The sequence below is a fragment of the Heterocephalus glaber genome, unplaced genomic scaffold (genome assembly GCF_053883595.1).
Source record: "Heterocephalus glaber isolate CG9 unplaced genomic scaffold, H.glaber_assembly_v1.0 deba00001561, whole genome shotgun sequence".
NCBI classification, from domain to species: domain Eukaryota; kingdom Metazoa; phylum Chordata; class Mammalia; order Rodentia; family Bathyergidae; genus Heterocephalus; species Heterocephalus glaber.
In genome coordinates, this window is record NW_028258349.1 from 11,204,999 (window position 1) to 11,217,476 (window position 12,478).

The window sequence follows — 12,478 nt, forward strand, 5'->3', positions numbered from 1 at the left end:
TTCTATGGAAAAAAGATTCTAACTTTGGAATGATACAGCCAGTCAAGCAATCAAGAAAACGAAGGCTGGGCCAGGGATGTACTATAGTTTATTGATAAAGCACATGCTTACCATGCCCAAGGCCCTGAATTTAATCACCAGCACCACAGAACAGAAAACAAAAAACCATGGGTTCACTAAGAAAATTTGTCACCCACGTATGCCATGTATTTTATTTTTTTCACTATAAAGACACATTCAATTAAACTGAGGAGGAGGATCAACTAAAAGACCAAATTGGAGTCAAGAAATAGAAACTTCAAAGTGCCTTTGAAAAGAGTAGCAGTGAGAAATAATGGACCAGAATAGAAGAGTAGAGGTGATACGAGGTCAAATTCTGGATCTATTTTGAAAATAGAACTGGTAGGTTCAAATCGCATTATCAGATATGAGTGAAAAAGAAGAATTAAGGATGATTCCAAAGTTTTTGGTCCTACCAACTAGAAGTATGGAGTTGTCATTCAATTAGAAGGAGAAGGCCAATGGAAGAATAGGTTTGGAATTCACTAAACTGAGATGCTGAGTGGTCATCACTTTAAGTGGAGATGTGAAAGAGGCAATTTGCTATACTGATCAGGAGCTCAGAGGAGAGGTACAGGCAGAGAAAGGAGTCAGTAATGTATAGAAAGTATTTCAAAGTATGAGCTGGATGAGATTATTAAGCCAGGCCCTGGTGTTGTATGCCTATAGTCCCATCACTGAGGGAAGATGGGGAGACTGTGTGGAAGGGTCGCCTGAACCAGGGTGGGCAACAGGAAGGTCATATCTTAGTGGGGGGGAGGGAGGGACGAGGGAGAGAGACAGACTCAATTTTTAAGAAACGAAGAGAAGAGCCGAGGATTTAGTTCAATGGCACTGTGCTTGCCTCACAAGCTCAAGGTCCTGAGTTCGATCCCTGGAGAAAAAAAAAAGAAAAGAAAGAAACAAAGAGAAAGAGATAGAAAGAGAGGTGAGGAGCCTGAGCACTCCAACATTTGGATAAGGTCAAGTGAAAAAAATGCCTCATAGAGAACAGACTGTGCCGTATTATGCCGACTAGGCAAGTACAACGGAGATTAAAAACTAATCACTGAAAAAAAAAATCACTGGATTTAGCAACATAAGTCTTTGGTAACCTTGATAAGAACAGTTTCTTATCACGGAAATCAGAACTTAAATGAAGCAGGTTTTTAAAACTGGATACATGTGGTATAGACATCTTTTAAGTAGATTTGCTGTAAAGGGAAGGACAGAAATGGGACAACAGGTAGAGAAATAGTTATAGCATTGTGTTTTGTCTTTGTCTTTAAGAGGGGAGAAATAACAGCATATCTGCAAGCAAATGAAAAATCCATTTAAAAAAAAACTAAGGACTAAAGTGTAGGAGTAATGTCTTTGAATCTTGAAGAGGGGATAAGCCAGGTGAGGTGGTACATGCCTGTAATACCAGCACTTGGGAAGCTGAGGCAGGAGGACTGCCCAAGTTCGAGGGCAGCCTGGGCTACACAGTGAATTCAAGGCCAGCCTGAACTACACAATGAGACCTTGTCTCAAAAAACAGTGGGGGGGGGGAATGAAAAGTACAAGAGTAGAAGGGTGATTTTACACAAATATTAAGTAGTTCATCTGCCTGGCGCAGTGGCATACACTGGTGATTTCAGCTACTTAGAAGACTGAGGCAGGATGATCAGAAGTTCAAGGCTGAAGTACGAGGGTCACATCATGGGCACAGGGTGCATAGAGAATGCTGACATGTACATGTCCAGGGCAACTTAGTGAGGCCCTGTCTCAAAATAAAAAAGGCTGAGGATGTGGCTCAACATTCCCTGGATTCAATCCCCAGCATGGAGGGGAAAAAAAGATTATCTACATTGACCATGAAAAAGTTAGTGGTTTGGGGCACAAATGCAAGTAACTGGGTATATGCATCAATATTCTCTTTTGTCTACTATTTACTGTAGATAGCCTACTGTGCAACAGCACTTGCTATTCTTGTCTTAGGTAAAAAGAAAGCAAGGGTGGGCTGGGATGTAGCTCAGTGGTAGGGAACTTGCCTAGCATTTGCGAGGCCCTGAGTTTGATCCCCAGTACTGGGGGGGGGGGGGGAAGGGAAGCAAGGTTAACAGGCAGAAGATAAAGATGGAGGAGGAGGAAGTGTTGAAGGTGTGAGGAAAAGAGAAGGAATGGGAATACAGTGTGAATCCTGGGAAGTGATCTGTCTACTAAGGTTAGTAAGTATAAATTTAGAATAAGACTGGGCAGCATATTTGTGTTGATATAATCAGAGCTGAGATTTCTGCAATCTTGTACATACAAGAAAGCAAAAGAGGGGAAGGGGTATGTACAATGGCTGCACGTGGAATTTAAGCAGATTAAACACAGAGGTAAAGTCATGAGGGTCACTGAAAGGTAAGACCAAGATACTGTATGGTTTGTATAGTTGATAGGGCACTAGAGACTGAGCACTGAAGAGATGGAGATAGTAGTTGGTAACAACATGATTGCTACTCTCTACTAAGCTCTTATACTAAATTAGTTATTACTTTAGTATTATTTCATTTAATTATCAGAATGACTGAAAAATGAGCACTGTTATTCCTACTGTGAAGATGAAGTAAAAGCTAAAGTTAACAACTTGTTTAAAGTCAAAGAGCACTATGTACTCCAGTTGGCCTTTTGGGCAACATTTTCTTCCAGAAACAAACAAAACTTCCACAAAACTAGAATACACTCTTGTGAATAAATTACTTTACAGACCAATTCGTACTTAATTCATTTAAAAATTTACATTAGGGCCGGGGATTTAGCTCAGTGGTTTCGCCGCCTGCTGCGCAAGCACAAGGACCTGAGTTCAATCCCTGGTATAAAAAAAAAAATTTACATTAGTGATACCATGTTTTAAAGGCATCTTCTAGCTCCAGCACAGAGTAATTAAATTCAAGTTAACTATTTGCAGTTACAGCTATTATTACTGTGGCTATAAAAACTGTTGCTATGTTATCATGCACAGATACTAGATTTCTTCACTCTTATTTCTTTCCCTCTTGTTTTCTCTACTTCTGATATAGAAAGCCATGGCTTATCTCACCCTACGAGAAAAGGAAAAGTTAAGTTTTTGGCTCCTGACTTTAGACTCTCAGAATTACTAAGTCAGCCTGACTTTCTTTTCTTTTTTTTTTGGCAGAACCAGGAATTGAACTCAGGAACTTGTGCTTTCCAGGCAGGCATGGTGCCACTGAGCTACATCCCCAGCTCAGAATTACTAAGTATTTCTGTAGACGACAATAGCAACAATAAACTATTTCCAAGGCTCCTAGTTCTGGCAACCTGACTAAATAGGGGAAGTAAAAGAAACTAAGGCTTAAAGTTTCTCTAGATCTCTGTTGTCTAGGTGGTGATTTTGTGAACTGAAGACAGATCTCGCAGTCATGCAAGAAACCAATAAAACACTGCGTAGGTTTTTCATTCATCATATAAAGTTCTTCCACTCTCTCCACTGGGGACATGATTTATGACTATGTGGTTAATTAACAATCAAGAAGTGGATAAACAATGACGTTAGACAAGATTTAGCAGATAATTAAAGAAATAATTTGTCAGTCAGTGGTGGTGCACACCTGTAATCCTAGCACTCTAGGAAGGTAAGGCAGAAGGATCACAAGTGGGAGCCCGGCCTGGGAACCGAGTGAGACACTGTCTCAAAAAAATAGAAAAAGGGACGTAGCGCAGTGTGAAAAGGTCAATCCTCAGTAACACATCCACACACACACACACATACACACAGAGAAAAGAAATAATCTGTTAATAATTTACCATTACTATATCCTTCCACCAGTCCATTATTTCTTAAGGGCAAATTATTTAAAAGAAACCAATTTATATAATCATTTTTCTTCACAAATTCGCTTTTCCCCATGCAGAGGTAACCTGGTTTCCACTTGAATAGTTATCTAGGTATAGCTAACTAAATTTATAATAATGTCTTCATTTCAGATAAGAATTTCACTCACTCTTGCCCATTTATTTAGGCATTATATTCATTTACAAACATAGGTGTGACCATAATTGGAACTATTCCTAAAACTATTCATGCATGTTCTTACCACTTTATAATTTCCTCTAACATCCTCAACTGATTCTTCTTTAAATGATAATTGAGCTTGAATCACAAAAAGTTCCTTTCCCCAATAATGTCAACTTTGTCATAAAAATTCAACCTCTTGCATCAATCACTATTCACTGAAATTCTCCAATGTTCCTATTTTGGGGAATTTGGATATTTCCATTTTAAAAAGGATATGTAAGTCTGGAGTGATGGCACATTCCTATAATCCCAGTACTTGGGGGAGGCTGAGGTAGGAGGATTGCTGCCAGTTTGAGACCAGCCTGGGCTACCCAGTGAGTTCAAGGCCAGCCTGAGATACACAGCAACCCTGTCTCAAAAAAAAAAAAAAAAAAAAAAAAAGTAAAATAAAAATTAAAAACAAAAAAAGAACATATGATTGTAAACATGAAAAAGGATTATTTGCAGGTATCCCCAAGAGACATCTACAAAATTAATAAATTAACCTGAGGGGCTGGGGATTTAACTCAGCGGTTTTGACACCTGCTGCGCCAAACGCAAAGCCCCAAGTTTGATCCCCAGTACCAAAAATAAATAAATAAATAAATAAACCTGCTGAATTATTTCCATTTATTCACGCATTAAAAAGACATTTGCTAGGGCTGGGGATTTAGCTCAGTGGTTCTGGTGCCTGCCTTGCAAGCACAAGGTCCTGAGTTCGATCCCCAGTACCAAAAAAAAAAAAAAAAAGACATTTGCTCATCCCAGGAGCTCAGACTCTGGAGGAGGGAAGGTGAACACAAATAAAAAACACATATGTAAATAAAGATTAGTGTAGGTCATGATCAGTGTAAGGAAGAAAATACTCAAGAGCTGTGACAGAGACTAAATTAAAACAAACTGGAAAGAAACTGCGATCCAGATTATCCATAAACATACCAATCAGGGCCGGGGATTTAGCTCAGTGGTTTCGCTGCCTGCTGTGCAAGCGCAAGAACCCAAGTTCGATGCCTGGTACCAAAAAAAGAATTATGCTCATAAACATACCAATCAGATTGACATCAATGCTTTTCTAGATTGCCTCTAAGACTTCTTGACATTTACGTAGGTTTCCAGGATCAAAGCCCCAAACTTACCTAAGCTTCATTTTTAGAACTAGAGGTAGTCTGTAAAATCTCTAGCAGAGTATCCCCTAAATAGGACACACATGAATAAATTCCAAATAGTTTCTCTGGTGTGAGAAACTGAAAGTGTAAATAAGGACTAAATGTATAATAGGTAATGTGAAATAGGAAGAAAAGGGGCAAAGGGGAAGGAAGTGGGAGGGCTAGGGGAAAGGATAGAAGGGAATGGGATTAATATGAGAAAATGGAAAAATAGGAACAAAATCTTTGTATATAGGGAGGACTGGAGGGGTTGAAGCGAGGGCTGGGCAAGGGTGAAAAATAAGAACCAAGAGAGACTATGTAAAGGTGCAAATTTCCAATGATGAATGTCATTATATTGTATACCTAAAATGTACCAATGATTAGAATGAATAATCGATAATGTGAAATAGGAAGAAAAGGTCCAAAGGGGTAGGGGTAGTGGGAGGGGCAGGGGAAAGGAAAGAAGAGAAAGCAAAAATGATGAGAAATGGAAAAAATGGAAATAAAGTCTTTGTAAATAGGGAAGGGTGGAGGGCGTGAAGGGAGGGCTAGGAATGGGGAAAAAATAAGAACCAAGATGCATTATGTAAAGGTACAATTCCCAATGGGAAATGTAATTGTGTTGTATACCTACAATGTACCAATAAAATAATTTAATAAAAAAGAAAAAAAAATAGAATGTCTACACTGATAAAAAAAAAAAATCTCTGGCAGAATATAAAGAGTAACATCCACTTAGCAGTACCTGTGATTAGGCTTTTGACTTCATATTTTGTAACCACACAATAATTTACCCAAACTGGAACATTTTCAAGAGAAAAGAGATTTTTAAAAAATAATTATGCTAGAAAAAGCACAAATGACTTTCTCCCAGGGCAAACCAGGACACATAATCACCTTAATTCTTTACCATATCAAACATTAACTAGCCAAAAATTTCAAGAGGAGTCTATAGTTCTAGATATATTTAAACTACAGTATAATATCCAAGTGAAAGGCCTAAATTACAATATGAAACATTTAAGCCTAGTAAATCCTTACTAGAAAGATCTAAATAACTCACACCATATACAAAATCAGTGTCAGGTACATTGTAGAAATAAATATGAAAAAGGAAAAAAAAATCCAAGTACTTAAACAATGTTGGGGTAGGGGGAAAAAAAGAAAAAAGAAATATCAGCCACTAGCCATAAAACAGAAGCCTGGTTAAACACATCTACATTAAAATGAAGAATGTCCATTAATGGTAAGAAATCATTAAATGGCAATATATGCACCAAGCTAACAATTCACACTTAAAATCCAGGCGGTGGAACCACTAAGCTAACCCCGACCCCACACTTAAAATCCAAAACTCTAGAAAAAGACGTGCATTTATTTTTATTTATTTTTTTTTACCTTTATTTACATTTTATTGGTACATTGTAGGTACACAACACAATTACATTTCTCATTGGGAACTGTACCTTTACATAATGCATCTTGGTTATTTTTTCCCCATTCCTAGCCCTCCCTTCACGCCCTCCACCCTTCCCTATTTACAAAGACTTTATTTCCATTTTTTCCATTTCTCATCATTTTTCCTTTCCCTTCTTTCCTTTCCCCTGCCCCTCCCACTACCCCTACCCCTTTGGACCTTTTCTTCCTGTTTTACATTATCTTCCTATTTACATTATTCATTCGAATCATTGGTACATTTTAGGTATACAATATAATGACATTCATCATTGGAAATTTGCACCTTTACATAGTCTCTCTTGGTTCTCATTTTTCACCCTTGCCCAGCCCTCCCTTCAACCCCTCCAGTCCTCCCTATTTACAAAGATTTTGTTCCTATTTTTCCGTTTTCTCATATTAATTCCATCCCCTTCTATCCTTTCCCCTAGCCCTCCCACTTCCTTCCCCTTTGCCCCTTTTCTTCCTATTTCACATTATCTATTATACATTTAGTCCTTACTTACACTTTCAGTTTCTCACACCAGAGAAACTATTCGGTATTTACACATGTGTGTCCTATTTATTTCACTTAAGAGTACTGCCTCAATGTGCATCCACTGAGCTATAAATGTCTCTAATTTTTCATTTTTTATGGCTGAGTAGTACTCCATTTTATAAAAACACCACATTTTCTTTATCCAGTCTCCAGTTGATGGGCATTTGAGCTGTTTCCAAGTTTCAGCTATCACAAACTGCACTGCTATGAATATGGGTGCACATATATCACTGTGGTATGATTCTTTTAATTCTTTGGGGAAGATCCCCAGCAGTGGAATAGCAGGGTCAAATGGGACTTCCAGTCCTAGTTCTTTGAGGTATCTCCATACTGATTTCCACAGTGCTTGTACCAGTCTACACTCCCACCAGCAGTGGAGCAGCGTTCCTCTTTCCCCACAGCCCCACCAGTATTTGTTATTGGTTGATTTCATGATAGCAGCCATTCTTTCTCGAGTGAAGTGGAATCTCAGCATTGTTTTCATTTGCATCTCTCGAATGACCAGTGATGTTGAACATTTTTTCATGTATTTATTTGCTATTTCTACTTCTTTGTGTGAGAAATGTCTGTTCATTTCAGATGCCCATTTTCAGATTGGGTCTTTAAATTTGGGAGGTCTGATGTTTTTAAGTTCTTTATAGATTCGAGATAGTAGACCTTTGTCTGAGGAAGAGCAGGTGAAGATTTTTTCCCACATTGTGGGTTGTCTCTTCACACTGCTGGTGGTTTCTCTTGCTGTGCAGAAGCCTTTTAATAAGAAGAGATCCCACTTGTTGATTGTTTGTGCTAGTTCACAGGCAACTGAGGTTTTGTTCATAAAATCTTTTCCTACACCCAAAGACACGCATTTAAACAGAAAAATGGGCAATAAGTTCCAAAGGCACTTCACGAGAGATGAAATCCAAATGGCCAAGATATGAAAAGATATTTATCCTCTTTAATAGCCAATGAAATGGAGATGAAAGAGAGATTCAACTATATGCCCATGAGACTGGCTAGAATTAAAATATATGATACCAAACATTATTGGGGGTAAAGGATATAGAACTAGAAATCTTATACACTAATAAAAGAAATAAAAGCTAGTAAACCACTACTATGGAAATTGCTTGGCATTACTTAACATATTCCCTATGCTCCTACAATTCAAATTCTAAGTATACACCCTTGAGAAAACTATCCAAACATTCATTAGTGTATTTAAAAACAAACATTCATAAAATCATTGTTTATAGTAGACAAAAACTGTGAACAGCCCAAAAGTCTACTGTAGAATACTGAAAACTGCAGAAAACATTCATTTTAGTCTTATATTCATATTATATAACAAAAGCCCAAAAGAAAACATATACAAGGCAAATCCACTTAAAGCAAGGTCAAAAAATGAGTGAAACTATATTTTGTCAAAATAACATACCTAGAGTAAGATGGTAAGATAGGGAGATGCAAGAAGTGGAAGGCCTCTGGCATACTGTCAATTGATGTCCGTCTTGTCCCGCATGGTATTGTAAGAATATTTTATTTTTATCTTATGTGTATCTTTTCAGTACATATGGTTATTTCACAATAAAAAAGGAAAAACTCTCCAGAAGTAAAAAAAAAAAACAAACCCCAAAAAACTTAAGTAATTCTAAGAATGTTATTTAAAAAGATTAACTTTTAACTCAAAGTTTAAAAAGAGTAACATGGATCTCAACATCTGAATATGCAACTAAATCCCATTAAAAATCTTTCAACTTCAATTTGTGAGACTACTATTCACAATTTTTTTTCTTGGGGGGGGATATTTGAGACAGTCTCGCTATGTATTCCAGATTGCCCCTGAATTCACTGTGTAGCCCAGGTTGGCCTCAAACTCATGATGATCCCTCTGCCTCAGCTTCTTGAGGGCTGGGATTACAGGTGTGTACCACCATCCCTGGCTCCGAAAGGTAGAGTTTTCAGATGGCAAATTACACAACAAGTCATGGAAATTCTAAAATTTTAAGACTAAACTTCTCATTTCTAATTTTGAAATTTGAAATAAGAGTCTAGTATTGGCTGGGCAGTTAAAAAGTAGTTTTAGATTAGATTACCCTATCAAATAATATATTAAGATTTGATGCCCAGTGTGGTGGCGCATACTTGTTGTCTCAGCATTCTGGGAGGATGAGGCAGGAGGATGGAAAGCTTGAGCCCAGCCTGGGCATCCTGATGACTTTGCAAGATGTGTCTCAAAATTTTAAAAAAGGGCTGGGGATGTAGCTCTGCAGAAAGCCCTCCACTGTTAAAAAAAAAAAAAAAAAAAAGACCTGACAACTCCAGTGTTTCCAGGCATGATTAAATTCCCAAAGCTTGTTACACATTAACTCATACTGATGTATGGATTAAATGTCAACGCTGTAAATACAAATTAAATGATTAAAAAGTTTTACTACTGCATTTATATGATTAAGTTATGACACAAGGAACAAATTATGTTTTATGTCATATAAATTTATAGTTTTTTAGGTATAAAGGGTATGTTCATAGCTTTTTTTCTTAAAGACTGAAATTAGTATCTTAGAAATCTTAAAAATGTTACTGATTTGCCGGGATTCAGCTCAGTGGCGTCCCTCGAAAGCACAAGGTCCTGAGTTTGATCCCTGGTGCTGAGCAAAAAAAAATGCTACAGATTTTGCACAGCCAATCCCCTATAAGTAACTGAGTCAACAAGATTCCTTTAAATTCAGATAAACAATCCTGCTTTTTTTTTAAGTTATTAAATCACTTTAATGAGAAATACTGTTCTCAACAAGTATGCAGCTCCAGAACTTTAGAGATGCTTTTCTGAAATTCTATAAAGCCATAAAAACTTTTTTTTTGGGGGGGGTACCGGGGATCGAACTCAAGACCTTGTGCTTTCGAGGCAGGCGGCGGAACCACTGAGCAAAACTATCACCACAATACAACTGTCGAACTTCTAATACTACTCTTGTATAGCGTACAGGTTATATTTGCTTTTTTGCAATGCTAGGGATCCTAGCCACCGGGCTAGGCAAGCGCTTCACCGCCAGGCCACACCTCCATTCCCTACAGTACACAGTTCTGTTTAATTCCTTACCTAGGTGTAAGATTTGTCCCAACCTCCGTGATATTAAAAGGCCTACCAGTGCATTAAAAACAAGTCATTAAACTTGCTTGGTTACTACGAAACTACCTGCCTACCAGCCAACGACTGAAAAACATTTTACTGATTTAGAAATTTTTCCCCCTACCCTTGGACCTCTGTCTCTACCACGCTATGCAGTTCATAATAATTCTACCAGATATGCTGGAAAAATTAGCTGGATTATCTTGTTTTTTCCTCCCAAATATTACAAACAGCTGTGAAATATCCTTTAAGATCTGGAGCTAAGTTTCTTTTCTTTCTGATTTCCTGGCAGAGCAAAGGCCTAACACGTGTGAACGGAAACAAAACCCACAGACTCTAGCGATGGTAAATATATGTGTAGGGACAGGACATACCTCAACAGAATTCTATTTTTTCCGAGAAAGACTCTGCAGGGGTCGGTCAGCTCCCACTGACCACGCAGATCTGAACTGTGAAGAATCCTGGATCAAGTTTGAACCAGGCTTCCCGAAACAGGTCTGGGGGGGTGTAGTGGTGGTGGGGGCCACAGCAAGCATTTTTAAAGTGCACCCTAAACAGATGGCTGCACAAGCTTTGAGTAGGATTCCGGTTTAACAGGTAACTATCACAGATGAGACAAGGGGAATGTGATTTGCTCCAAGGTACCAATGGCATTTCGAGATCCCACGTCCTGGAGGAAATCCAAAGTTTTGGCTCATTACTTATAGTTCACTTGAGGAATACTGCAACGAACTGGAATTAAAAACTTGGAAAAAATGGGGGCTATGAAGTCAATAAATCAGCACTAAACTCAAGGCAGGAGGAAAAATTCTTTGAACACTCCGGCTTTGTTTGGCGGTTCGACAGCGGAACCACCGAATTTCAGAGTTGAAAGGCACGGATCCTGGTGTTCTCCAGCCGTTCTCAGACTTCAGGGCCGACCCGCCCGCGGCGCACTCGGTCCCCTAGTGCCCGGATTGAAGGCGCGGACCTTCAGGGTGGAACCAGGGAGCTCGGAGAGGCCGCGGCCCGGCCCGGCCCGCGACGCCGGGACCGAAAGGGAGAGAAGGAGCGCCCCCCCCCCGGAGGACGCCCGAGGGAAAGGGGGCAGGCCGGAGCGCAACGCAGCCCACTGCGAGCGCTCGGCTCAGTCACCGGCCCCGGAGGCCAGCCTCGGCTTACCTTTGGCGAGGGCTACGGTGGAGTTCTCGGTGTCGATGGTGTAGAGGATGCCCTCGTAGCGGATCTCCGCCTTAGAAATGAGACTGATCTTGCTGCCGATGTAAGGAGTGCCCCCGCTCATGGCGCCGCCGCCACTCCGGGCCGCTTGCAGAGAGGCAGATCCCACGCCGCTGTCGCCGCTCCGCACGTCCGCTCGCTCGCTCCGTCGGCGCCTACAGCAGCCGCCTCAGACCCAACATGGCGGCGTTGCCGGCTCCGCTACCCTCCCCCAGCCTCCCGCCCTCAAACAGCGGCGCGGCGCGGCGCGGCGGCGGCGGCGGTAGCGGCGGCAGCGCAGGGCAAGCTGGGCGGGCGAGGCCGCACTCTCGCGAGACTTGGACCGCGATTTGCGACTGTCTGTCTAGTCCAAGTAGTCTCGGCTATGCCGCTTGTCTGGGCTATCGCCCGAACGGAGCTTCGGAATCGGGTAGGTGGTTCAAGGCCGGTAATATCGTGGCGATGACTGGAGAAGCTCCCGTCCCTCCTTATGGCCCAGTCTGCAGCTTCTGCCATTTCTACACTTGTTGTATTTTTGTCATGACCCTTGTCTTTTTATTTTTAATTTCTTGCTGTACTGGAAGTTGAACCCTGGGGCTTAGCGTTGAAGTACATCTCTAGCCCTTTAAAAACATTTTAAGAAAATGTATTGAGACAAACAATTCTCGTTAAATTACGAGGCTAGGCTTGAATTTAGCATCTTTTTGCCACACCCAGTGTTGGTGTAAGCTCAGGTCTGTCTACCTGGAAAGTTAACGCAACCCCCTCTAGCCCACTAAGGAGTTAATGATCATTCTTTTAAGAGCCTCTCTGGGAGGTTGAGGCAGGGGTATCGCAAGTTCGAACCCAGTCTGGGCAATTCAGTAACTTAGCGAGACCCTGTCTCAAAGGATCGATGGATAGATAGATAATCAATAGATAGATTGTGGCTCAATGCAAAAGCCCTG

At 40.3% G+C, this 12,478-nt stretch overlaps 1 protein-coding gene across 11 annotated transcripts in view; it reads right to left on the reverse strand.

The window, feature by feature from the left end:
• Nucleotides 1–11,857, reverse strand: part of Lsm14a (LSM14A mRNA processing body assembly factor) — a 117,792-nt gene extending 105,935 nt beyond the window's left edge. For 9 of the 11 annotated variants that reach the window (XM_087191180.1, XM_087191181.1, XM_087191187.1 and 6 more), the window contains exon 1: nucleotides 11,496–11,830. In XM_087191180.1, coding sequence (XP_087047306.1) covers nucleotides 11,496–11,616 — 121 coding nt within the window. In that variant the 5' untranslated portion in view covers nucleotides 11,617–11,830. Of the gene's footprint in view, nucleotides 1–11,495 lie in introns of all 11 variants that reach the window. The other 2 variants (XM_087191183.1, XM_087191182.1) reach the window with 1 other exon arrangement.
• Nucleotides 11,858–12,478: the final 621 nt, after the last annotated feature.